Source organism: Apaloderma vittatum, unplaced genomic scaffold (genome assembly GCF_000703405.1).
Source record: "Apaloderma vittatum isolate BGI_N311 unplaced genomic scaffold, ASM70340v1 scaffold22415, whole genome shotgun sequence".
Lineage (NCBI taxonomy): Eukaryota > Metazoa > Chordata > Aves > Trogoniformes > Trogonidae > Apaloderma > Apaloderma vittatum.
In genome coordinates this window covers 55339-82882 of record NW_009716879.1, presented here as the reverse complement: position 1 = coordinate 82882, position 27544 = coordinate 55339, and the positions used below count along the sequence as shown (strand labels likewise).

At 40.8% G+C, this 27544-nt stretch overlaps 1 protein-coding gene across 1 annotated transcript; it reads right to left on the bottom strand.

Annotated features, from left to right (window-relative positions):
* Positions 1-291: 291 nt before the first annotated feature.
* On the bottom strand, positions 292-26864 carry IL1RAPL2 (interleukin 1 receptor accessory protein-like 2; the record flags this gene model as incomplete). Its single annotated transcript, XM_009869708.1, has 5 exons — positions 292-989; positions 10522-10692; positions 14568-14711; positions 20248-20393; positions 26735-26864. Coding segments are annotated over 5 exons (1289 nt in total), but the record flags the coding sequence as incomplete, so codon positions are not given.
* Between the last annotated feature and the right edge of the window lie 680 nt (positions 26865-27544).

Here is a 27544-nt window from a genome sequence, read left to right as displayed (position 1 = left end):
ATTGTAAACCTACCGTAAAATGACAAGACGTGTTTTTTCTAACCCCCCTCCTTTTTAAAGAAGCAATAAAACTGTACATTAAAAGACAGGCAGGACATTACTGGGTTACAAAAGAATGCCCCCTTTGTCAATAATTTGTAAACGTAAACAAAAAAGTTCAAGTAGAAAAGCAAAGGAGTGTGCCGCTGCGTCGCGTGTGTTCTCTCACGCCATGGGCTTAGGGCAAAGTTCGTTAAAAATGTGTCTTCATGGCGGTTATGAAGCATCTCAAAAGAGTCCTGATCATCTTCACTACCAAATATCGCTGGTGAAGCTAAGCTCCTTTGCTGATAAAGGTAGCAACGGGTTGTTCCTGTGAAACTCCTGGGGATCCTTCACGGCATTGTTCAGAGGTAGCTGTCCGTTTAGTAGTGTCAAAGGTATGTTACAGTACGTGTGGTGGTTGCTTATGGAAGCTATTGGCAATGTGGCTGCCGACACATCATATTCGTATCCTCTGCAATAGTGTCTCATTTGCACAGAGTCTGCTTGATGGTAATCAGTTAAATCAGCCCGCGATTCTACCAACGTGGCAGAAGTGCCCGTGACGGCGAGAGAGGGGACAGTCTGGAGGTCTCCAAAAAGGCCCTGCTCTGCAGAATCCAGGACCTGATGCCGGGACACCACCTCCTTTTTCTTCCCTGGCATTTCAAAGACTAGGCGCTTCCAAAACTTAGAATTCAGTTTGCTGCTTTTTGGTCCTTTCCACTTGACCACTGAGAGAAGTTTGATGGTGTGCTTTAAAGATTCTACTTCGTGGTAATTCACTTTCCCTTTTAATTCAGTACACTCAATCAAAATAACTTTGATTTCTCCACTGACTAGCATGTTATGGAGTCTGTTTTCCATCTCAAAAATACTCCATCCTCTCCTGAGAACATAGTCTGGAGTTAACACGATAATGAGTCTTCTGCTTTGTTCAACACATCTTGTGAGATCTTCAATGTAGGCTACAAATTATAGAAAGAGAGAAAGAGTAAAGAATAAAGAAGTCTATTGTATCAAAACATCAGGCTTGCAATCAAGTACAACAAGATCCTACAGCTTACTGATCCACACCATTTAAAACAAGAGGCATTTCACAATATACTCCAACAAATACAGGATTGTGTATCACAACATATTTCTACTTAGGGAGTACATATAAAAAATTCCTCAGTGACACCCTCCATCCTTTACTGCATTTCTCTGTTCATCTCAAAAGAATGACATTCGCATAATATCCTCGCTGTGTAGATGCACTAGTGACTAAACATACACGGTTTGCTTACCAAAAAAAACCAGACCTCAAGATCAATGTAATGTTTGTGTAAATTTTAACATTAATGCTGGGTATGATCAACATCACATTGAGGGAAGCACACTTTGGGAAGCAGTTCTTGTGTTTCAGATGCAAGGACATGAGCGTGCTGCAGGGTGTATGAACCGTAAGTCGCAAGAGGTCGAAAAGAAAATCCTCATCACATGCAGAACTTGTGCTATTGCATAGAAGCACCATGGTAGCTCTTTCTTCATTAGGTATTGACCACAAAAACACAATAACATTCTTTGTGGCCCAACAGTATGTTTTAATACCACAAACCTGTGCTTCTATGTACCTCAAGGTATTAACAGAAACTTCACAAGTGACAGGAACAAATGGAAAATTTAAACATATTGGAGGTGTTTATTTGTTGAGACATCAGTGACAAAGAAAATAGTATTTTCTTTTATTCATGCATGCCAAGTAGTTGCAAGTGTTCAGTGTAAGCAGAAATGCCAGCCCCATCATTAGCTCCATGATGTCAGCTTACTGAATTACAAAATGTTCTTGAAGTTGGATCCCTGAGTTTCACTTGTCCCAGGAATGGCAGAGAAGCCAATTACACTGGTCTGACATGGAACAGGATGGGAAAGAGATCCATTTACAGACCTGATCCAAAATCCATTCAAGTGAACAGACTTCAACAAATTTCAACGGGTTTTGGGTCAAGACCAGAAAAATGGAATCACTTGAAGAAAACCCACTAAGGTCAGAAAAGTGTTCATTGTTTGCACAGCATTATGATTGCAAGCTTAGAGAGAGGATATATATATATATATTTTTTAAACTTGATGAACCTCTTGACCATGCTACTCAGAATGTGCCGCCTGACAACAAAGGAGAAGCATGTGTTATAAATGAAGACTTGGACACAAGAGCTGCACAGAACAGATCTTTACTCAGCACAGGGCAGGGCCTCACTTACACACACTGCCCTCTAGCAGGAACAACAATTACAAATAACATCATTAATCAACATCTGTTACTGCAAGACTCATTTTTATAGTCCCAGGCACCACACCACAGCATGCTTATTCACACCACTTCCAGTAAAGTAAATAGCTACAAAATAGGCCAACAGGAACATTCTAAAATAGCTTATTTTCATGAGACTGAAGGCATTAGTTAGCATCAAATCTGCCTTTACCAGTGTTGAATTTCACCACTTAGCAGCAAGAAGAATTTCTTTCACAAATGGAAAAAAGAGGCAATTGCAAACATCCCACAGACACACAAAAATTTAAGACATACACATACATTACAAATGTCTATGCAACAATCCTGACTTTTAGTTAATGTTTTATGACTCTTTAATCATGCAGCATTTACAGTTTGTTTGTTTTTTATTAAAATATTTTATGAGGAAAACCCCCACATTGCTCTGTGTAAAATAGTTACTCATTAATGAAAAAAATTCAACATTAAAATCCGTGGGAGAGGCAGCGGAGAGGGGAGAGAATCAGCAACAATGAGAAAATGATAAGCAGAACTGGTGAAACAGAACTTAAGGAAAGGTAGAAATGTTCAATACAATGGAAAGAGATTATCCCAATGTATCAACAGCTCAGACTCTTCATTTTCTTCCTTTCTTTCTGCTCCCAAAAAGAAAGAATTTAGGTGGGAAGCTTCATCATTAGAGGGTGAATCTGCAAGATACAGTAAAACAACAAACTATCATGCATCTTTCCTGAGATATATTCATCTCTCCTTCAAACAGCTCAGAACACTGCTACGTACAAGACAATCTCTGCAGGACCCAATACTGGGCAGTACCACGTATTCAGGTTTGTGCTAAGCACAGCCATGCATAACCTATATGCATCCAATTAAAATATAAACCAAACCAACAAAGCAAACAAACAAAAAAATCACTTCACTTTCATCTCTTCAAATATCCAGCGGCAATGATTTCAATAGCAACAACCCAGGAATAATCCATTATATCACCTCAATCAAAAACTCACCAGACTTTGCTTTAGTCAAACAGGGAATGACATAGGAAGAAGACATGAAAAATTCCCTATTTTCTCAGATGGATGCTTCTCCCCTCTGTGCCTCTCCCATCCTTTGGCAAGCCCACCTTACTCAATATTGCAACAAGTCTGAGCTCTTCCTAGTCTGAGCTCTTCCTACAGATGACTGAACAGACACCTTCACAAATGACCATTGCAGCTGGTTCACTGACACACATGGCCAATGTTCAGGGGGTCTGTTGGTGCACTGAGAATGAAATACACTGTATTAGAGGAAAATGGAAACCCAAATGAAAAGGCAAACACATTTTTCAGTGATCTAGTCCAGAAGTACTTAGTACTCCCAATAACTTCAGCTTGGGACTACTACTAAAGGTAGGAGCTAACTTCCCTGGAGCATGTGGTTCAATTGGGTGCACTCTACAAAATGTCCAATGCACACAACTTAAACGTTTTGGGAAGGAAAAGCATGGGGAAACAAATTCCTGTCTGTGGAAATTCAAGATTTATTTTTTCCAGTGGTACCAGACTGACTGCATAAATCTGTGAGTTGCTAAATCACCAGCTCCCCTTTCACTTCAGAACTTGAGACTCCTCAAAACAGCGTGAGATCAGTTGTCCATCTTGAGTTTTCAGCCCATTAGAAGGTATTAAATCCAAGAACCTATAGCGCAATGTAGGACGGAAAAAGGGTTGTTTCCACCTTTCCAGTGAGCTAAGAAGTAATTGTCAGGCAATGGCTCTGCTTCACTTTCACGAAAAAAACTGTGCAGGGATTTCAGGACTGACATCACAAACTAGGATCAACTGCAAGATTCCAGACCAACATATTTCCATCAGACAAATAACACCTTGCTGAAACGTCGCTTGTGCTGCAGGAGGTGTCAACTTGAAAGACATTTAATTGTGAGGGGAGAAAAAAACCGTTCTGACAAAATCAATACAGAATTATTAATTTTTAATTCCCAATGACTGTATTTTATCATAAACTAGAATGTAAAAATAAAGTGTCAGAATTAGCATTAACCCATTTCATTTTATTGAAAAATAACATTGACCCCTTCCCTCCCCCTTGAAACACCATTTTGCAATACGGCACAAAAACTGTTAGCATTTCCCATGGGTTAAAAAAACCAGAATTATGAGTAGCTCTGTCAGTAACTTACTTGCATCATGTCCAACGCAACGCCCAAGGAGGTACGGACAGCAAGAACTTCTAGACCCACAAACAAACATGGTTTTTGCATTGTTGCCCTTTAGTAATGAAGATAGATCACCTGACAGCAAATAAATGCTCCCCAAACACTGTCAACATGTAACAATGCCCAGCTGCAGTTTGAAGCACTGGAGAAGTCCAGGACATGTATCCCATTTGCAACTAAATCATGCAGAACTGCCTATTGAATCTTGAATGAGCTCCCCCAGCCACAGGCTGGAAAGAACCCCAGACAACCTAATATGTGAGCAGACTAGGAGCAAGGAAATTAATGAACACCATGGACAGGCAGTTGCTTACACAAAAAAAAATGACTGACTAACCAGATTCAGATGATTTGCAGAAGCAGTTGAAGGAGAAGGAAAAAGCGGTAGAAATCATGTAAAGTCCCATGGATATTTTTCGGAAGCCTGGTCTGCAGCACGGCAAGAACCAAAGAGTATCTGCCATCAGCCACATACTGGCTGGTTTCCTGGCATTCCGAAAATAAACAGCCTTTTGATGTTTGGCAATGTGACTATCACTTGAGAATGCTGTTTATAGAAGAATAATTCAGTCCTGGTTTCCTATGTGAATACTTCCCAAACCCTAATTCTGATCACTTTATCACAACAAAAATGATTGTATGATTTTTTTTCCCTATTTATTAAATATCTGTTGCTTCTGTTAGCTCAGACCAGAAGAGCCCTGCAGCCAGAGCTGATGAAATACAGAGAGCCCAGTCCCAGTGTAAGCGAAGGGACAGCGGATGAGTTCAACATAAAGAAACAAATAATGGAGATCAGCACGACGCACTGCCCTCTCGGCTTATCACCCTCCTAGCCATCGTCAAACCCTCTGTATTTGACGTGGCAAAGGACGGACAGGTTAAGGGGAAGGAAAAGATGGAGGCTCTGGGGATGTCTGCTTGCAGACTGAAGTGTCTGAAGTGGGTGGGGTTTGTGAGATTGTTTTGGCGATAGACGTTGCAAACAAGATTAGGGCTATTTAGAACCAAAGATCTGTAGACTCACAGAGGTTATAAGGGGGGTTCTGGAGGTCTCCAGAACAAGACCCTGCACAAAGCTAAGATTGCTCAGGGCCTTGCTCAGTATAGTTCTGAAGACCTCTAATGTTGGAGGTTTCTTCTTCATTTCCCTGGTTTCTGTTCCAGTGTCTCATTACCCTCCATATGTGTAAATGGAATTTTCAGGGTTGCAACTTATACCTGTAGCCTCTGGTTCAACAACTGTGCACCTCTGAGAAGAATCACAGAATCATAGACTGGCTTAGGCTGGAAGGGACCTTAGAGATCATTTTTAATCCAGCCTCTCTGCCTCCATGCTTGTGCTTTCTGCTGGAAAGACCCCAAAAATATTCTTCCTTGGCTTTGTCTTTGTTGTCCCTTTCTTCAGGAAATGCAGTTCTTTTGGCCTCTCCTCTTACATGGTGTGCTCCAGCTTCCTGATCACCTTGGTGACCTTCAGTGGGCTGTTACAGGGCAGGCAGCCTTTCTGGCTTTTGTTCACATTTCTTCAACTTTTAACTGTCATTCTTCTGTACCCCTGCTAGCCCTGCCCATGCCTACAATAAGGGTAAGATTCACACAGAGTAGACAAGCAGGGACCTCCGAAAGAAGCTTGTGGAGCCAAGTACTCTATTCTCTTTCCACATAAATCATGTCCCATATGTAATTAAGGCTCCCTGGGAACTCCAGGCACACAGTTCAACTGGGTTTCCTCATCCAGGAAGTCAAAATTCACCGGGCAAAAACTGCACAGATGGGAAGACAAAACTACAAAGAGCTAGAGCTGCAATATTGCCTGTTGGGTGCTTTCTATCACATGCCTTATGCACTCTCCTGTTGTGCTGACAACCTCTCATTTTTCAGGCAAAAGCAAGGATTTTTATTTCAACACCATTGTTTTTTTCAGTGCCTGTTCCATACCCTGGGCTGAGCTGGAGTGAATTGTTGGTGTTTTTTCAATCCTGTTGAGATCAAATGCACATATGCTCAGAGAGTAACTAGATGATGCTCTAATAGATTTGTATTGCTGGTATTATAAATAAAACTTGACAGTTTTGACCTCTTCACTTTGAGGGTTTAAAATAATTTGCAGAAGCCATGTGAGAAAACATCTTCCCCTCTGATGAAGTCTCAGTTTTGGAAAAGTCAAGTGCAAACAGATTTTTCTCTCTGTAGACACACCATCCTTAGCAAAAGAGAAAATGTCTCAGGTGAAAACGTAACTATTCCTGTCCCCTCCAACTACTCATATTAAATCTCCTCATGTCTCCTAACACTGAATTTAAATAGTCACAGGGCATGAGAGTGCTCGCTGTGAGAAAGGGTTTGTTAAAAAGGCATGGAAAACTGACAGGGTGGGAAACATTAGGACTGCTAAGAAACTTTAGTAACAACTGCAACCAAATCTTTGGGATCACAGTCTCGTTACACAGGCTAACATGCAATCAGTCACAGAACCACAGAATACCAGGTTGGAGGGGACCTCAAGGATCGTCTGGTCCAACCTTTTTCTTGGCAGAAGCACGGTCTAGACACGTTCAATCAGGCCTCAGTTACCTAGGCAGAAAGGTTTACGTGCTGTCAGCTTTGACAGAATGAAGGACAAACAGTCGCTGCAGCACTTCCTACAACATGCAACTCAAATCCTGGGGCACACACTGGGTCTTGCTGCTTACTCAGCACACCGCATGCCATGTCGCCACGCCGTGCCACAGCTGTCATCTTCCAGCTTAGATGGCCACGTGGGCTTCTGCGTGAGCAGAGAAGCTTGAACCTCTTTTCCACCTCGCCAGTTTGAGGAGCCAGGTCCATCCGTGCTGCTCTCAGGCAGCACCGAGTCATTGCAGAAGTCATTGCTGGCCCCCACGTGGTGGGCATCACCAGGGCCCTTCGCATCCTTCGCAGTGGTTCTCCTACTAGGCCAAAACACTCCATGAGCAGGCACAGAAACCAACACCTACTGCAAAACATGACACAGTCTCATCTGACCTGAACTCTAGATGCCAGGAATCTGCTCCCCAATGGTGAAGAGGTGGCTCTGGGCCCACAGGCATCACCTCTGTCTGCCTCCTGACAGCGACAGTTACTCCATGGGCATTCCTTAAACGGCCGGTCCTCAGCGCAGAGCCGCAACGCAGGGCTCGGATGCGCAGTGGGAAGGAGCTCACTGCTGGGGACATCTGTGCCAGCTAAGACACATCTTGCTGTAATCTCTTCCTTGGCTGCACAGGGACATGCAGAGCCTGTCACAGCCTTTCCCCAGAGGTTAGAGATGAACTAGCTGGACGAAAACATAATCAAACTTGTCCCTGAATTCTTCTGAAGTCAGCTTTTTAGGTTGTTCAGAGAAGTGTGCAAGAAAGTTAATGAAATACTATTTAACAATTCTATTTTTTGCTTGCTCTCAAATCCAAGTAGCAGCTGCACGCGTTGCTTCGTGCCAGGCAGGACGTTCCATAATGCACACCCTCCTGTGGCAGCACCTCAGAACTGCAGAGACTGTATGAAGCAACCAGCCTTACAAAACACGTTATTTGCTGTACTCGGACTGGCACACATTCAAGTACACAAGATATAGAAAGAAACACATCAGAATGGAGAGCATGAAAGCATTATATTACACTGAAGGTCATTTACACCAAAAGAGAAGGAAATGCGGGACGTGTGAGAAGAGATATTTCCTTAAAAAAAAAAGATAACTCTGATGAAACCCCCATTTTTCTATAGAAATCAACACTGAAGAGCTACATATTTTCTAATATCTGCCACTTCTTGAGACGGTCGCTCTAAAATACGTTGTGTTTATCACTGAAGTTTCTAGGAAGCGCACATCACGTCACAGTTCCTGCTCTCTTCGCCAAGCACTGCAAGTCTCCGTAAGACTGGAGAGCATTAGGCACAACACGGCCACATTCTACTGCTCCAGACACCGAGAGTCTGAATCTTCCTTCCCCACCACCTCTCCCTCCTTCTTGCCCCCTCCAATAAAGTGCCTTCCTCCATATCTTTTTCAAAGCTAAAGCACACAAATCACATTCACTTCAGTTCCACATTTTATTCTGCATTGTCATTACGTCTGATTAAGCGTTCTTGAGGCTCCATGTGTTAGAATCAGGCCCTTTCATAACACTGCAGAAGTGAATTTGAGAGGAAAAAAAAGAGGTATTAAATCTGTGAATGTTCATAAATGAGAACTGACATTTTCAGGTACCCTACATTTCCAGGAGAGGTTTAATGAATACCCAAAACGATGACAAGTATTTGCTGAGTGTCTGACTGACAAAAATAGACAAAAATAAAACACCATGTTGGCTGGTACAGCAACTGCAGAGAATAATTTCTTTTCAGATTAATCTGTGCTTGATTATAGTTATCATTGAAGGGCTAGCTTTAAACTCTTTAATTCACCTGTATAACTGCTACATGTAACTCTGCTCTATTGTTGGATACAAACCAAATGTTTACAGCAGTTCTGTGATTTTTAACACAAAAAGATGCATTTTCTCCTACTAATATCTAAAAATTCAGTACTACTGTTTTGCACTGTCAGAAATATGAAGGCCATGAGCCAAGTCCCCTTTCTGGAAAATGCCACTAAGGGAGTAAAACACACTTTGCAGGGGCAGGGCGAAAGTAATAAGGGAAGCAGCTCTGACCCGGGAGCTCCAAATAGACATGATAAATTCAAGCCACTACATGTGACTTTGCATGACCTCTGAATAGGGTCTGACTCTTCTTTCCCAATGGTATAGAATTCAGGGCTCCATTTCCAGCTCCCTTAAATGTCACAGAAGAAGTAGGCTCCAACTTCTGGAGCAGGCACTGGGGTTTGGTAACAGCAGGACAACAGTTTCAAGTCTTCTGGCAGGCAGGTTGCTAATGCAGCCATGTTCTAGCTGTTTCGTGTTTGAGGACATCTACTCCAGCACAGTCATTGCTTTACTTTCTTGTTCATATTTCCTATACAGTTGCACATACAGAGAGAAGTTTCTATTCTCCACTAATGTTTTTCACAGAAGTGATTTGCAACAACAACAACAAGCTTATTTTTCACAAGGGTAGCATTTCAAATAAATATATTTAGTATTAAAGCAAACATACTGTGCATTAAGAACTTATCAACATAACGTATATGATTCATGGTCTGTTTTGATTTGTCCAAAAATGAATCCAGAAGAAGAGATGCTGCAACAACAACTAGGAAGGCATTAACTGTTGGTACAGACATCCAAAGGTGCTGCTGCATCTTCAGACAGGGCAGCAAGACTGACTTGAAAAGGACAACTGTATTTCACCATCAGCATGGATAACAGCATCGGATCATTGGGCTCTGCATCATCCTCTGAAAAATCAGTATTACTTACACAATACCAATTACTTACACAATATCAACACTGCTCAGAAATGCAACCCTTGGTCAACAAATGCAACACTTGGTCAACACTCTTGTGACCAACACTTGGTCAAAACTCTAATGAAAAACCAGCACCTATACCATTAACTGGGAAACTATCACAGCTGCTTATGAAACTTCAACGTAATGAAAAAGAATCCCAGAAGACAATGGAAGAGATGACTTTTACTTGTAAAGCTGCTGTAAGCAAATGAATTATTACTGGATAAAAATAACAATCCCATTTTCAATGGCAAAATAGAGACTGCAAAAACTTTTTTTGAAGTTTCCTGCTTTAGCTACCTGCATCTGATGTAGATTTGGGACTACAGTATTGCTTGCAGCATTGCAGCCTTCCCTGTAGGAAAGTCCATCTCCTGCCTCCACCGAAATCAATGGCAGTTCCCTCTGATCTCAGAGGTGCAGGAACAACCTCTGATCTCGAGCTCAAATTTGCAGTACTGAGGAAACTTTTCCAGTCCTCATAACCACTTGACAGAGAGAAGTTGCCTGTATCTTGTACTGATCCCATAGTCTGGGCCTTTGTGATGTATCAGGGAGAACTGAAATGGAAATGTCAGAAATACTTACTTCCACTAGGGATCAGGTCCCTATCTGGAATGAAGAGCTTATATCCATAGTGCTTTTCTAGAACATCTGGCAGAATTTCAAGTGCAAACTGCTCCTCTTCATTATTATCACAATCTAACGCATCGGGATCCACTTTGGTGTATGAAAGATACGCATCGTACTCCTTGTTGTCTGAAAGAAAACAAACTCATGTTCAGCCTGCTGTTTTTGCAAGAGCACTACAAAGAGTACAGGAAAGTACTAGGGAATGATCAGGCATTTCCCAACAATATTGTGACTTTTCACGGGAACATATAATCTGGCTTTCACAGAGAAGACCCAGATGAAGGATATCCTTTCAGTTTTCTTCTGCACGTTAAGCTAGTTGGTAACTCAGCTTCATGTGGTCAACGCACACATTTATGGGCAAGATTTGATACAAATACTGAAGCTTGATCTTTTTATTTTAGTCTTTTGCATATTGCTAATAGAAATCTTTCAAATCCTATGCCTCAAGAGTGCTATGATTATGTAAAAGCTTTGAGCTTGGAAAAGTTTTGAGCTTGGAAAAGTTTTGAGCCTGAAAAGTTTGGAGTGAGGAAAACCTCCTTGCACAGGTAATTGTGAGAAAATATATGGCTTAACTCAAATGAATACCGATTGTGCAGAAAACAATGACAAGTACAAACAGTCCAAAGCATTTTTTCAGAAAATCTTGTAGTTTTTAAAACCAATCTCATAATTTTTTAGAGGTCACTTGACATTCTAAATACTTAGGGCTCACAGTATATGACGGAGAGATACGTCCCAGAGCAAATGGGGTGCAGCAGGAGACTCCATTCTGCCTGCAGCTCCGGGGTGGGGGCAAAGCCCATCAGAAGGTGGAGGCAGGCAGTGGGTGACAGAGGGGACCCAAGCAACACCCTGAGGACACCAGGGCTGCAACACAGTGGTTTGGCTAGAAAAAACAACACATCTCCTCCTCCTCCTGCACAGCACTGGGGCTTGTTTCCAGCTTTCTGCATCTTAGACACGGAGCTAAGGGCTGGCAACTGTGCCAGGAACAGAAGCAGCACCACTATCGAGCTTGGGATCCATGCTGGGATCAGACTGCCTTAGTGACATTTCTCTTTGATATTCCTCTGCACTAATGGAAAATAGTATACTGAAAAAATCAACCTTCAGCAGTTCAGTCTCCAGGGAAGAGCACAGCTGCCATTATTCATAGAAAATGAAAAATCAAATAGTTAATGTCGTGAGGACAAAACTGCATGAATGGAGGATTGCTGAGTACCAATTATCTGTAAAGAATAGCGCACATGAAAGATAATTAAAGCAGTAAAAATCATTGATGTATTTTGATAAAAAGAAAAAATAGCTAATCATAACACAATACATTCCTTGATGACCTTGAAATGATGGGTACTTTCTTATAATTCTTGACACAAAGCCAGACCCATGAGGGTCAAAGCTACAGACAAAGCATGTGAATAATTATATGTTTGTAAAAGGCAATTTGCCTAGTGTCACCATAGCTGCATGGGACGATGTCCACCTGGCCTGCCCGTATTTCTCTGAAATCAACAGCTTACAAAAATGGTAGTTACTCATGGAAAGATGACAGAAGAACAAAGAGCAAACAAATAAAGGCCAGTCAGCTTTGGAGGCTGGTCCAAAACCTGCTACTCTGTCCGCAATGAAGCCTGCCAAAACCTTTTAAGAGGAGCCAGCCACCAAGTGACCCGGGAGGCAAACATCCCTGCAAACATTTGAGAGCTCTGCAAAGGCAGCAAAGCAAATCCCCGAGCACCGACACGCCTGGTTACAAAGCAGCACGAACGCCGCAAACGGATTCTGCGCCAGCGGTCCCCGAGCTGCTGCCCCTTCCAGCTGTGTGGGCACAGCTGCCCGCTCCAGCCACCTCTGCTCACCACATGAGCGAGCCAGACGTGGACAGAACCAGTTCCCCCGGGCTCCTGTGAGTCCGTACACTTGTGTCACATCTCTATGGTCTTGACTCCCTCTTCACAAGCTTCACACAGACAGGACACAGCAGAAGCACCTGTCCATGCCTGCTCAGCGCTTGCTCTGTGCGCTTTGGGTACAACGCTGTTTGGAGCCATTTTCTACACAGTTTCCCTTAATCCTCGCTGTCATTTTCCCTCAAATGAACAATACAGGAAGCAAAGACATCCCACATTGTTTACACAGGGTATTTTTAGAAATAGGAATAAAGCAAATCCAATGAGTCCCAAATCTTCTGTTTTAAAGACATACATGTAGAAATGGAAAATGACCCTGCAATCGCATCTGTAGAGCTGACTGCTCATGGGAGCTCTTTATGTTCCCACTATAGCCTACATAAGTAGAAAGAAACACCCACACGTATACTTTGACCTCAGGATACAAATATGCTGCTTCCATCTTTCATTCTGCAGGATTGGATTGAGACACAAAGCTGCAGTAGTTCTAAAATCATATTAGAAAAATAAAAGGCCGTTTTCAGAATTAACATGCACACAAAATCCCCTATATACTCGTGGGGTTTCCTCTGAATAACTAGAAAATAATATTCTTTCATAAATTAAAAAGTGATTGAACCAAAGAAGTTGCACGAACAAAAATGCAGCAGCGTTACACTTAACACACAAGATACATAAATCAAAGTAGTCTGAAGGAAGTTACCACTTCGGGTCACTTCTTGTTGGTGTGAACCAGAGATGTTATGTTGGTATAATAACAAGATGTTAGAGGCAAATTACTTCCAAAACCCACATAATCTCACCCTTTATTTTCTCCTAGGTATCAGTAAAAGCATTGTGCAGTATTGCATAGCATGAAAAAACCATCATTTTAGGTTTTCCCACTCACACATGAAGATCGAGAAAGAAGTTTCCTGACCTCTATTCCTGCTATTTATCATCCCACATTTTAAAATCTCCTGGATGTCATACCACCCATTCTCCAAAACTGCTACGGATTTCACTGTAGTGAATCATTTTCACACCATATATACCCTGTGTTAAACAGAAACATTTCTTGTTTTGATAATACCAGTACTAACTGCAGAAAGGAACATGTCTGTGCAACTGCACATGGGTTTTGGCACAACAGAGAAAATGTGCTCCCTGCTCTTTTTTTCAAATACATTATTGTTTCTAGATATATCATTCCCGACTGTCTGCATGACACGTTAAGTGTTGCAGTGAGCTAGGAAAAGTACTTGAATACTGCACTTCAGATCTTTAGTAGACACTAGCTATATGCATATTAATAACTAATTAATTATGCTATAACAGAAGTGTTAAAAATACAGTAATAGGATTTAAAGTGCTCGGATTTAGTTTAGCAGGGCTTACTCCAGCTTCATAGGAGAAGGAATGTTCTATATTCAGGAGAATTAAAGCTTCAATTTAAAAATACATTTTTAGCTTTAGGCACCCAACAGAATATAGGCTAGTGAGAGGGAAGGTGGGGGAATAACACTGAAAAACAGCCTAGTTTATTCCTAAACATACTCTCCAGGCAAGCTGTACTTTTCCATTAAGTTTACAGTCTTCCAATTAGTGGAAGTAACTAGTTAGCTTCAATAAGAGTTGTCTCTCACTAGTTACCGGAGTTGGTTGGTCAACCTGAAGACAACGCAATGGAAACACTCAACAAAAAACACCTGGTGGAGGGGCTGCCCACGCACAGGATGGATCTCAGGAGAAGTGATACTGGGCATATGTGGCATCAGGACACATGAATTCCTCTCCTCCCGAGACAGGAGGAGGAACCAGTTCACAAATTACATTCAAGCCTTTATAGGGAACTCATGAACAATTCTGGCTCCCATTTGCTTATGGCATAGCCCAGCGATGTTTCAGTGAAAAGATTCATTGATTTCAGGGGGCTTTGGGAGAAAGTCTTAAGGCTTTACACTGCTGGGTGCTTAGTAGTTAGGAACACTTGCCTGAACTAGCAGCAAGTATCTCTTGAGATTCATTTCAAACTACAAGTTTCATCACTTTGGGTCTCTGAAATATTTCCATTGCATATATTGAATTTTCTGAGGAACTGCTTACCATCAGCTGCTTCGTCTCCTCCAAAGTTCTGTCTGTAGAATAGCATTAACTCTATGTTGTAGCACTTATAGATGGTCACGAGCAAAATAAGCAGAAGAAGGATGGCTCCCAGCCCTCCAGCAAGCTCTATTTTGTAGATCAGATCTAAAATTAGCAAGCAAAAACAAAAAGGTTATGATCTGTCCAAGCCTTAGTTACTCCAATCCACTGTACAATTCCACATAAAATTGTGCCGCTTCCAATCCTAACCACTGTAGTATCAAGAATGCCTATTTTTTTATTCATTATCTATTATTTTTTAACCCATTTACTCCATCTACTGCCCATCTGAAATTAACATCCAGAATGCATTTGAGCCTCTAATCACAATTCTTCTACAAGGGAATTGTGTAGTGGTTTTACACAGAGGGTTCATCAACTTCTAATGAGCTTGCTGGATTTTGGAACTTCGGTATGGGCAGAGAGCATCAAACACTGTACGCAACATGTGAGAACAGCTACACTAGACATATTGTACCCTGCTTTGGAGGTTCTAGTACCCCCAAAATAATTAAAATTTGTGAAGCAAGCGAATGAGCTGATGTGAGCTGCCAAGTCAGGACTTCAGCTGAATCACTGGAGAACAAATTGAGCATCCAGAATGCCCATGATAACATGAGAAGCCAGAAGCACACATTAGGCTGCTAAGAGACACTTTGTTTAAGTTGTGACGACTACTAACGGAGCTCTCACGTTTGTTTAGAAAACATTATACTTTAATGGGAACTAGTGCTAGTTAAAATTTCCTACTGGGAGGCTTTTTTTAGGAAACATCACCACCAGTCTGCCTCAAAGAGCATCATAAATTCATTCAAACGCAATTATTCATCTTTTACAGCCGGGGAAACAGAGTCACAAAAAATTGAAGCAACATGTTCAAGGTCATTCAGCAAAATAATGCCAAAATGGGATAAAAAGCATTGAGTACCAGTCCAGTGCTCTACCTGATGTAAGACACTAATTTTCAAATGTAAAAATGTTCTCTTAGCCTGAAACGTCCTTTGAACGCAATATTGCTCAGGCTACCACTCGGCATAAAGATGACAATTTGGCAGTAGGTACCTCTAACAGCCTATATTAGTTTAGATAAGACGTCATGAAGGTATTTGCTGCTGTGATAAATAGAACACGAAGATGTAAAAACTGCAAAACAAGCAACACAAAGTTTTTGTGATTTTTATGCTTCTAAAACTTAGGTCAGAAAAAATTATTGGTATGTCATTTGTGTCATTTTTGAAATAAAAAGCAAATGAGTTATGTATCTTTTGGGGTTATTCTTGCTTTGCCATGCCTTGGATTTCAATAATTAACATCAGATGTCAAGCTATTCCCAGTTTACGGTATCTGTGATGTCTGTCTAGTAAGAAGTCACGGGCTAATAGATGGAAAAACTCTATTATAATAGCTATTTAATCTCTCTGAGAACACAGGGAATTCATGCGATTTTTATTACACTGCATGATAGAGTTAGCATATGCTCTGGGGATAAATCTGGTCAAATGGACAACAGATTTGGTTAAAATCGCTTTTCAGGGAAAAAAAAGACTATCTTCTTTGTTGTACTGAATCTTTTCTGCTAGAAAAGTGAGATGGTGGCAAAGCTGCCAGCTTATAAGGAGCAAAAAAGCTGAGCCTTGATCACCAGTAGCCCATACAGGAGTCCAGACTTGCGCTCACTTGCTGAAGGAATGGCAGAGTATTGAGCAAAACCACAAAATTCAGCTCAAAAGGCAGAATCGATCTGCTTTTGCGTGTCCTGTATTTGTCCTACTGCCCCATAAGCTAGAGTTCAGACATAAGGAGGCAGAAAGGCAAGGCTTGGGGGATCCTTATATTCATTCCAAGGTGGAAGTAATGGAGAAAACTCTAGAATGTTCAGATTTCTTTCCTTCTCTACCTCTTAGTCTCTGCCTCTGATGTGCCTTACTCCTGAGGTCAACAGGGAAGGCAGCACACCCAACATAATGAGAGGAGTTAAATCTGAGTGTTGTGCTAGAATAGTGACTGAAAATTCATAACTAATAACATTCTGATCATTCCTAATGTAATGTAAAAGGACTCAACCACAGGGGATTATGGTCCTTGAAGTACTAGAAGTCTCATGAATATCCAATAAATGACAGATATATTTTAGAAGGTTCTTCATCATTTAGTAGTACTATACCAGTATCAAGCAAAACTCCAAATTAGCTCTCTGCACGTCTTGAATGAAGGCAGCCTCCTCAAAATAAATGGTGAGTAAACATTACTCTAATATTTACTTTTATTTAAATTCACTGCTTCTTTCCACTAAAAGAACAGCTTGATTTCATTCTGCAGTCCCTGACAAGGTACCCGTGCTCCAGGACAGCGATGTTATGCACTATGTAGGCTTCAGTCGCTAAAATACTGTTTTCAAATTAATTTGAATGGAATCCTGAACTATTTCTACAACTAAGGGACAAGTGGTTATATATTGTGTTTCCATGTAATTTGAGCACCAAACACGCTAGGACAGCATGGAGACAAAAGGAAAAGCAAAACAAGGATTGTCCAGAACCTATTTTTGAACTACCTGAAAGCAAATAACAATGTGGTCTTGAATTAAGTCAGCTAAGAAGAATGAGATAGCAGACAGTGGTATTCAGGTCTCAGGAGCTTTCCTCGTTTTATCTTGGCATCAGTAGTTTTTGGGGGTTTGAAACTGGATTTAGTTCTTTTTCAATAAAAGAAATAAAGAGAGTCCTAAATGATGATGCATGCTCTGGGGCTATCAGTACACTGGTGCTGTACAGACAGCCCTCCTGTATTTGCCAGAAGCATTTGCGAGGACTGTGCCACTAATACAGCAAAAGGCTTCAACATATTTTACCTTAAATATCTGAATGGTTCCTTTTTCTTCCTTAAACATGTCCTTAAAAATAACTACCTGATGTCAAAACAACCAATAACTTTAGAAACCCTTATACTACAGATATAACTTGGATTTGGGGTTTATTCCTGTTTTTTGTATCTATCCAACCCTTCCTAGTTTAGCAGGACTCGTAACTTATGCTATCTCGAGCACACCTCATGTGTTGCAATCACAACTTTGAACAGTGGACAGACATAACCTACAGCGCTGTGACAACCTGCAGACAGAGCTACAAGCACCTCTTGTCGAAGAGGGATAATGCGCCCTTAGCAAGTAAGACTTAGGAGGGAGGGGGATTTCCCCAAGAGATCTGTGGCTCCTTTTCACCTTTTTCAAGTGCCTCAGCATCTGGAATGCTGCAGCACATTATGACAGGAATCCAGGGTCCCTTCTCTGACATGCACAAAGGATGCTGGTCAACAGGTTTCCACCTATATCTTGTCACAGTAGTATTTCATGAATACAGTCAAATCCAGGCTGGAGAAAGCTAAGATAAGAAGTAATTTTATCAAGTTGCAGAAAGGAAAAGTTTGGTCAAGTATTTGTAAGAACTTAATAAATAACAAAAAGGACAATATGTAGTCAAAGGACAGAGTGAAAATACTGTGGTTATTTTAAATGACACTTTAATAGCTTGAAAATCAACTATTGAGAATATCTGAGGGGAATATAAGCTTTCTACAGCCATAACGCAGATAGAAATGAAATAGTAGCTGAGAAGTGATCCTTTCCTCCTCCAAATTCTGTACTTAGCTGTGCTTCTTCTGCAATTTCAGGAGAGCTCTGAAATACCTGCATTTTCTTGCTACAAATAAATCTAGCTTAATATATGCAACACAGCTGTACATTTAACAGTGTCAACACAGATATACTTACTATCAGCCGTATATTTATGAGGTTCAGTGGATGGAAAGGTAGACGGCTTTTTGCACTAGAGGCTAATCCTTCATCACAACAACCAGATTCCTTAATTGAAGTTGTGGCATCCCGTCAGTTTAGATGGTGAATACACATCCGGGTGTGTTCCACACCCACAACTGCAGGACCTTGTTTCTTAGAGTGGTTTGCACCCTCTATATTAGGTTTTAGCCTTATCACTTATGTTGCGTGAGGATATAAAACTCTCACATATGGAGGAAACTGTTTAAGTAGGACTCAATTCAACCATGACAGGGAGGTTGGACTAGGTGATCTCTAAGGTTCCTTCCAGCCTAGGCCATTCTGTGATTCTATGATGTTCACAGAACTGCATACTGTACTTTCACATATATAACCAGTGGCTGACGTGAAAGAACAGCAAAAAAAGAGGACATTGATCCCAAATTTTCCTCTCCCTAGTTGCCCCCTTTTTTCTCAACAGCATCCCTCCCTCACCTTTCATGTTAGACACATTACAGCCACAAAACAGAGCACTTCACATCCAGCATGCCTTTAGGCGAACTGACGGCTGCGGATGTTTCCCAGAACTGCAGTGCCCCATCTAGAGAGGCTTGGCTGGTCTTCCTGCTCTTCCACCTGGTCCTCAGTTCATTGTCCCATGGTGATGTTTACCCTAGGCTTTGAGGTCAATCTGCAGCATGCTCAGGTACTAAGAGCGTATTTAAACCTTTCCCGAACAGAGAGGCTTTTGTGGGATTTTGCTGCACCTGTGATGAAGGAGCACCCTGGCTTTTCAAACTGACACTAACGCTGCAAGCCACAGCCTGCTGGGAAGCACGTCCTGTGCCTTAGTGGTCTGAAAGCACGTGAAGGACTGGAGCAGCACTTGCAGGTGTGTCTCGTGAAAACATTTCTACTTCTTCTCTTTTGGTAAATTCATTTACAGCCCAGAAAAAATGGCAGAGATATGGACAATATATTAACTCTTTCATCAATGCCCTGTGCTGATGGCTCCGTGGTTTCACATTATGCCTTCATCCCAAGTGCGTAACCTCTCTTTGCTTTCCCAACACCTACTGTCATATGTCATTTGTCCTATCTAAATACACTGTATCTTAGATTACCACCGAATTTAAGTATCACCCTATTTATGAATAGGATTGAACAAACAACGTAAGAACTGTAATGAGATACTGTTACACTCCTTATGATAACGATTTTTCAAAACAGTAGAGCATAGTAGCACCTTTTAATTTGGAATACTCAAACTCAAGCGTTTTCCTTTCTGCTACCAATAACATGTCAGTAGTGGTATTCTCGATTCCAGGTACAGTACCAAGGTAAAGCAACCACGATAGGGTAATTCTCCATTGATCTGTAGCTCCCATTGCAATGTTTTTATTCCCAATGCAGTCAGAAATCAAAATGCATGGCAACTTTTTAAAGCTTTCAATTTAACAGCAAAGCCAGAAATACAAGAAGATCTGACCTCACTGCTGAGGCACGTGCATCCTAAGAAATGCATATTTTAACTCCATCCTACAATTACCTCTGGTCTAGTCAGTCAACTTAGGGTCACATTCATAGGTTGTTTAGACCAAAATATTTCCACTGTTTATACAGGTGCTTTACAGGTGACTGCATTCCAGGCAAATGCATCACCTGCAAGGCTAATTCACTAAAGCCTAAAGAACAATTCATTTAGTTTTTTCCCAAACAGTAAACTGAAGCTGTAATACAAACATACTTCAGCTCCAAGCAGGCACACAGAAGTGCAGCGCGGCTCGGAGAGGTCAGCAGAACCTTTGCTGCTGGCTGACTTGTTGTTGAGGCAGGCAAGAGGACAGATAATTAAATAAAGGGAATTACCTTTTTTGCGCAGAAGAACACTGGCATGTTTCCGTCCATTTCTGTTTTCCACGTGACACGTATAGTTGGCCAGGTCTGCCTCCTCTACAGCATCAAAGATCAATGTCAATTCAACTTCTTTTTCTCCAAGGTGCTCTCGGAGGAGTCTACAAGGAAGGACACAGTCTTTGCTTAACTGAATTAATACGGGAGGAAGATTCCCCAAAGCACGATGATTTCTCAGCACAACATACAAAGTATTCCCGGCCTCCTGGAGGACTTCGAATGAGACTCCAGTTGCCAGAAAGAGGCTTCACAGAGGCTTTTTTCACAACAACCAAAGGCCTTTTTCTCCTGCCATGTCTGTGACAAGGAGCTTGGTCAAGCACAGGAGGAGCAGCTGCCAGTGCAACAGCTGTATGTGGCTTGTTTACCTTGGCTCCACCAGAATTAAATGCTAAAAACAATGTTTCTTTTAAAAGAAGCAATAAATAATCACTTTCCAGAGAAGTAAATAAGCACCCACTACTAAGCAGTCGCTGAGCAAATTATAAGGCAATATTTTAAAGGCTGGGTATTGTGATACATTTTAGTGCAGTCTGGAAAACCAATGAAAGGAGCTGGGCTACTCTGTGGAATTTTCCTCTGTTTTTGGGGGCTAGATACTGACTTTAAAAGGGAATAGTGTCAAAAAGAAGAGCTCTCTCTGCTCCTTTGAGAGGAGATGAGGCAAGCAAAATCCCCGCAACTGGGACGGAAAATTCAAGCAGACTTTCAGGCCAGAGCTATGGGCCTTTCACTTCACTGTTCTAATGTGAACATTAAAAAGAATGCAAAGTAAATGTAAGTGTTTTCTGATGCTGACATTAAGTCTAAAATAACAATATCCTATTCTCTCCGAAGGCTTCTTATCAGCTGCTCAGGAAAAAGTCACTGGTCCTTTGAACAAGGAAATGTAAAGTCAAATAAAATCTATGAGGCTCTTTTGATCCTGCTGGCGTATCGTTGTGTAATGTGCAAGGGGGGAAACATAAAATGTGTGATGTCCTCGCAGTTGCCTGTGAACTCACCGTTGCACATAGTGAGTGAAAAAAAACCCGAACAGTGATTTTTTTCCCTGAAAAGACAGTGTACTCAGAGGTAAAGGTATAAATAAGGTCCAGGTTCACCAAAAATGAAATATTTTCTCCAGGGGCCAAAGGGAGGCAATTGGGCACAGAGTAATTAACCAGAGCACTTGATGGGAACTGCTTGATTTTTTTCAATAACATCAAAAAAACCCCCCAAACTTCTCTACCATAAACAGAAGTTGTTTTGGGGTTTCCAATGTGCGTGCACATTTTCTTATGTAGATCATTTTCTATAAAACACATATAATTCCAAATCTGAAAACAAATCAGAAGTGAAGTATGAGGGCATTGCATTAGACAACCAAAAATGCAAGCCCAACTGCAATAAACCACGTATTTACAGCAAGATTTCATACAGCACGTGGCCTTTAGAGGCTTGTGAGATCTGACAGAACTCAGATGTACCAGAGCATCCACAACAGAATCACAGAATTGCCTAGATTGAAAAAGACCTTTAAGATCAAGTCCAACCATTACATTACGACAGTTCGGCCCCTTTCATGACGGCTGTAACACACAAAAAAACAAGTGGAAAAACATCAGTTTAAGAACATGCATGTTTGTTGCCTTTGGAAGCTTGGATTGCATCTTTTTTTTTGCCAATTCACTCTCTTTTATTGTGTGTTCTTACTTTTTTTCTTTTTTTTAATTCTGGTCCTGAGTCCAAGTGCTGAAAATAATGCAAGAAAGGTGCTTGAACTTGCATAATTTCTGGCCAGAAAGAATAACTCCCAAGAGAGCCTGATCTGTTTGCAGATCCGATCAGTCTAAATCATTGGTGGTCAGGTAAATCAATTCTCATTTACCTATCAATATTCCATATGTATATATAGTGAAATATTTTAAACTCAAGAAGGTCTTTCTTCTCTCTTGGTAAATAATATGTTCAACAATTTTTGGCCTACAAATCATGCTGCACGGAACAAACAAAATCATTAACAAAGAAGATATCTGGGACACTAATCTGGAGCACTCTGTGAATGTTCAGTTTGCCTTGTGTTTACTATCATCACCATATTTTATGCAGAAAAATATGAAGACAGATTACAATTAAGATAAAATAAACTATTATTCTGAATCTATTTAAAAGAAAATAATCAACCCTTAACCTAAATTTAAATAATACATGTTCAGCTAAAAAGGAGCTTTCATAAAAAAGAATATGCACTTGGACAGAGATTTTTTTCACTTATTTTCATGCTAATTTCAATCTTTTGGAATAGAACTCTTTAGAATGGGATCATATCATGAAAATGCTGACAGACACTTAAACATTATGCCGGAAGAAAAGCGTATAAAGCTCTTAGTGTTGTTAAACCTCTCAGTCTTGCTTTTTTTCTTTCTCTTTTTTTCTTTTTTTTCCCTTTTAACCAGTAGTCTACAGCTAATGATTCATTATTGCCACAGAAATAGGCAGTTGGTCACCTATATTTTTTCTGTAAAACGTGTGCAGCCTTCAGTTGATTGTGTTTCGTAGTTAGTTCAGAGAACACTGAGCACAGTATTTTTGGGTTTCAGTATCAACAAGGAAGACCTTAAAGCTGCAACAGTATTTGCTGCAGGCCCAGCAGATGAAGCTCTGTCCCTATCCGAGTTGGGGGAAACTTTGCCAACACCACCGCCAACGCACGCCAGCTCCCACGAGTTGAGAAAACAATGGCTCTTTTTTTCTGGTTTGATGAACAAATGGCAAGACTAATTACGTCATTTAAAACATAGGTAAATTGATGGTGCTTGAGAACTCACAACAAACAGGATTGAGGGAGGGAGAGAAGAGGTGAGTGAAGCAAAAAAATACCCAGTGCTTTCTTTTTGTTCAAGCTGAAGCATTTTATTTAATCTGAAACAAAATACTGTCTACTGATCATTTTTTCAGTTAAGAAAATACGTCTGAAAAACAAGAATACAAATGTTTTCTTTGAAAAATATCGTGTTTCAGATTTTTCAAATCTTCTGTCTTATTTTTCCAATGCATTTATGCACTAAGTTGAATCTGAAGTTAAAATACTTTTCCTCTGAAACAATATTTTCCTAAAATTTTCAGGCTATGTATGATTAATGATGTTATGATTCTATGTTTACAGATGTAAAGGCCATAAGAAAGCTTCAGCTGGGTCTCTTTTCAAGACCAAGGCATTAATTAAAACCAGCATGCAAGATGGGACTTAGCAAAAAGGAAAGTTTTACTCTTTATATGGTGGAGGATCTGGACTGTGAACAGGGATGCAAACTCTGGTCCTTTCTTTCTAGTCCTTAGCAAGAACCTGTAGGTGAAAGGAGGTGTGTGTACTTAAACATCTCTCCAAAGAAAAGTAGTTTAACCAACAACACGGCACGGCGATCTTCCCTCTCGCTTTCCTGACCCATGTTTTTCATTCTCTGTCCAGAAATTGTCTACTTGAATAGCATAAGCTTTTCAGGAGAGAGCTGCCAATTCCATACTACTCAGCAAAACACCCAGGGGCACGTTAGCCAGGTGGTGGTGGCAATTCTGCCTCTCTCTCTCAACATCCCCTCCTAACAGAATACAACATCCTCATCCTGTCCGGGCATTTTGCCGCCATCAGTTGACTTCTGTGGGTGAAAAGGTAGAATGTTAAACTAACCAGCAGGAAGAAATACGGCTGCAGTTCAAAATATCTCTGTTCACTTCTTTTCATGCCTCTAGAATATGTTAAACTATTCCTGTTTAAAAATGGAGAAGAGAGGATAAAGAGGGACCAACGTGTTCTACAAGCTGAGCATTATGAGGCACCTGAAAACTGTTCTGCAGTGTTGCCTGAAGAAGAAAAAGAAGCAACTCATAGGTGGCTGGAAGAGTAAGATTTATACCTGAAAATACTTCTTTGCCATGGCAGAGAGATGGTGTTGAAATCTGCTGTGGGCTCCTTTGATAATGAGGTACAACTGACAACTCTGCAGGCAGGCTTAAAGACTCTGATTCCTTCTTTAATAGCCCTGGTTCAATTTACATGACATTTTTATTACCGCTGTGAAAAACCCACTTGGGAAGCAAAGTCTCTGTCTCCTTTTCCCCTAAGCTTGTCTAACAATTGGGGATCTTAATTGAAGGCAAAGCAAGGAGGCAGGATAGAGAGTGGGTCATTACCTCTGAGCCCTGCAACGCTGATTAGTTACTTTTTATTAAGAGACTCTGAAACAAGTTCTAATAAATAATGAGAAGCCCAGAGCCATACATCTATTACTCACGGTGAAGTCTGCTTATCAAAACCATAGTTTTATGGGTTTGATTTTAACAGAAATGCTCAAGTCACACACATCCTTATTTCAGTGCTTTCACAACAGCACACTAATTGACCCATAACTTTGCATGGTAGAGGATGCAGACTTGGGAAGGATGTTTCGTACTGCCACACCACGTCGATCTGCAAACCTGAACTCTCAGCACATACAGCAAATCCAGTGACACAACGGGTGGGGACAGTCCAGGGTAAGGACAGCACCAAAAATTCAGAGTGCTACTAAATTTGTGAACGAATTTAAGAAAGGGGATGCAGAGTTAAAATGTTAGATATTTGCCAAAGGAACAATCCATTGAGTACCTTTGCCTGGCTATAACAATTCTCAACTACTTATAGTCTCTCAACATTAACAGAAACATGCTGATAATACCATACAGAAGTAAACTCATGGGAAAAACATCTAACCACTGAGTTCACTGTGGCTCATCAAATTTGAAACCTTCAAGACATGTTTTGAAATACATCAATAAATACGATGGGTGGAAGACGTGGGCTGGCTCAGGGCACTGACAGAACAGGTAATGCTGCTTAGTTTCCCTGAAGCAGCATACTTGTAATGGGACACATAAAGAGCTCTTACTGTGAAAAAATCATTTGAAAAAAATTATTACTGCAGTTGCCATAGCTACTTCTAAAGGAAAAAAGGGATGGACTGTGGCATTGCTGGTTATGATGCAGCAGGTTTTGGTAAATGCCATGTTTTTAATGGTGGCTGTGATGCACAGGAGATTAGGTACATGATAGGCAGCTTTGTTGAAAAGAAGATTGACTGAATTGTGATGGGTCTGTAATCTGAGTCAAAGCATTTTAACAGAGTGAGAAAAGGGAGTTGTCACAAAATTAATTTGAAACGTGAATGTGTAATGAGATGGCACAATGAAGGACAAGTATAGCTTTTTCAAGTTCAATTCACTAACAAATGCACATAAAGGAAACATTTTGAAAGGTGCCAGAGCTGGACAGCTCTTCAAACGTAAATCTCAAATTGTCCTTCTGATGCAGTGGAGGAACATGACCAAAATCACTCTGTTCATATATATACACCAGAGGGGACACAATATTGTTAAATGCTGATAACACGCAATGGCAGAATTTTCCAATAATTGTCTTTTGTGGTCAGAAGCCCAGAAGAGGACTGTACACTTAAAGCCATTCTGGCAATAAAGTGATAAATTTTATCTGGATGCAATTAAGGTGCAGTGTTAGGTCAGTTATTTTAGTATATCTTAATAACTAGTGGATAAATGGCTGAACTTCAAATTATTGATCAAGTAATAAAGCAATCTCTCCCTCTGACTGCTCTCCAAAATCACTTTTACAAGAAATAAACAACTCAGAAACGAGACCAAAAAAATGTGCAATTGAAGGTGCAAAGACCTTGCATTTCTTTATAATCTATATTCATAGCGTCTACAGGACCACCTTGCCCACGGCATAGCCATAGCTTGGTCTTTGCTCAGAGAACTATTAATCAGGCAATTATTAAACAAGGAAGACAAGATGATGATGTTAGGTGCAAACTCCATAAAAGTTCATGGGGATACAAGTGCTTTTTGTGTTTGCAACTGGTACATCAAATGAGAAACAGCATCTGGAACAAGCCAAGCACAGGTTGGATATTGGACTTCCTTCTCTCCCTTAATTTATTCTCCAAGCATGAAGGAACAAACGTTGCTCTTTGAAAGCCCTGCTTAAGGCACCCTGAGAGCTATATCACAGGCAGACAACACGTTCAGTGGAAGAGAAAGAGTACGGTGATTTTAACACTGATGTTGAAAGAACGTCATCTTGCCAAGGACTGCCACAAGGGGCAGCTGCAGTGGGCAGCATTTTCACATAGGGCTAAAACTAACCCTCAGAACACTCAAGAGATGCTTCAGCTACCATCAGGGAAATTTGGTAACAGATTTTCAGGCTAGATAGCTACTATGTCTTTAGAGCTTATTTGCTAGAAAGGAGAGGGAACAACTCACACTACCGTGGTTCCAAGTCGATCACCGCTCCTTAGACAGAAAACTATCTCCTCTTTCAATTAAAAACTTGTTTAAAAAAACCTCAAAACAACAGGCTTTTGGGACACACCATGTTTTTAACAATAAATACTCCAAGAAGTACCTGACTTCGCCTTCTCTGATGTGACCTTCTAATTCTTCTATGAATTTTTCTCCTTTCATCCAGTAGATCATGGGGCCTGATTCTCCACTGAATCCAAAGAAAGCTTTGCAGGCCACGGTCAGCGGGTTTCCTGAGGACAAAAAGAAAAGAGAGGATTAGACACTTCCATCATGGCTACAAGTGAGAGAATGATTATCAGAAATCTCAACATCTCAAATAAACTTCCCCATTTAAAAATGGAGGCAGGAAAAAAAGGGAAGGAACGAGTATAAGCCATAGGAAAAAAAGGGTGATGCTGCTTTGCATCTACAGGAAATAGCTGTGAAATGAAACTCTGAGGTTATCCTTCATTTTGTTTATTCACAGAAAGATACTACATAAACACAGAGAAGGTAACATGAGGTGATGTCAGTTTGGTTGTTAAAAAGAAAGAGATGATTTCTTTGTCAGACTCCTGGGATCTCTACCAGGACTGTGAGTTTGCAGGTAAATCACTGCTGCCTCTCTGCCCAGACGAAAGACACAGTAATAATTTCTTCCTCACTTAGATTGATATCACATGTTAATGAAGTCTTGATAAGCTGTTCAGAGAGCTTTTAAAGATCTGCGAGCAATACGTGATGCCAGCGAGCACCAACAACACTCATGTTACTGTCAATAGGTTTTTTGGCAAAGGAGCAAACTTTAAAGCAGTATTCAAGCAATAAAGAACTCTCCCTTTCAGTTCTGCAAAAATACCTCCAAAAGAAAGAAAATAAAACTTGGAAACGAATCAGATTTCTCTCCTAGAATTCAGCATTTAGAAGGGTT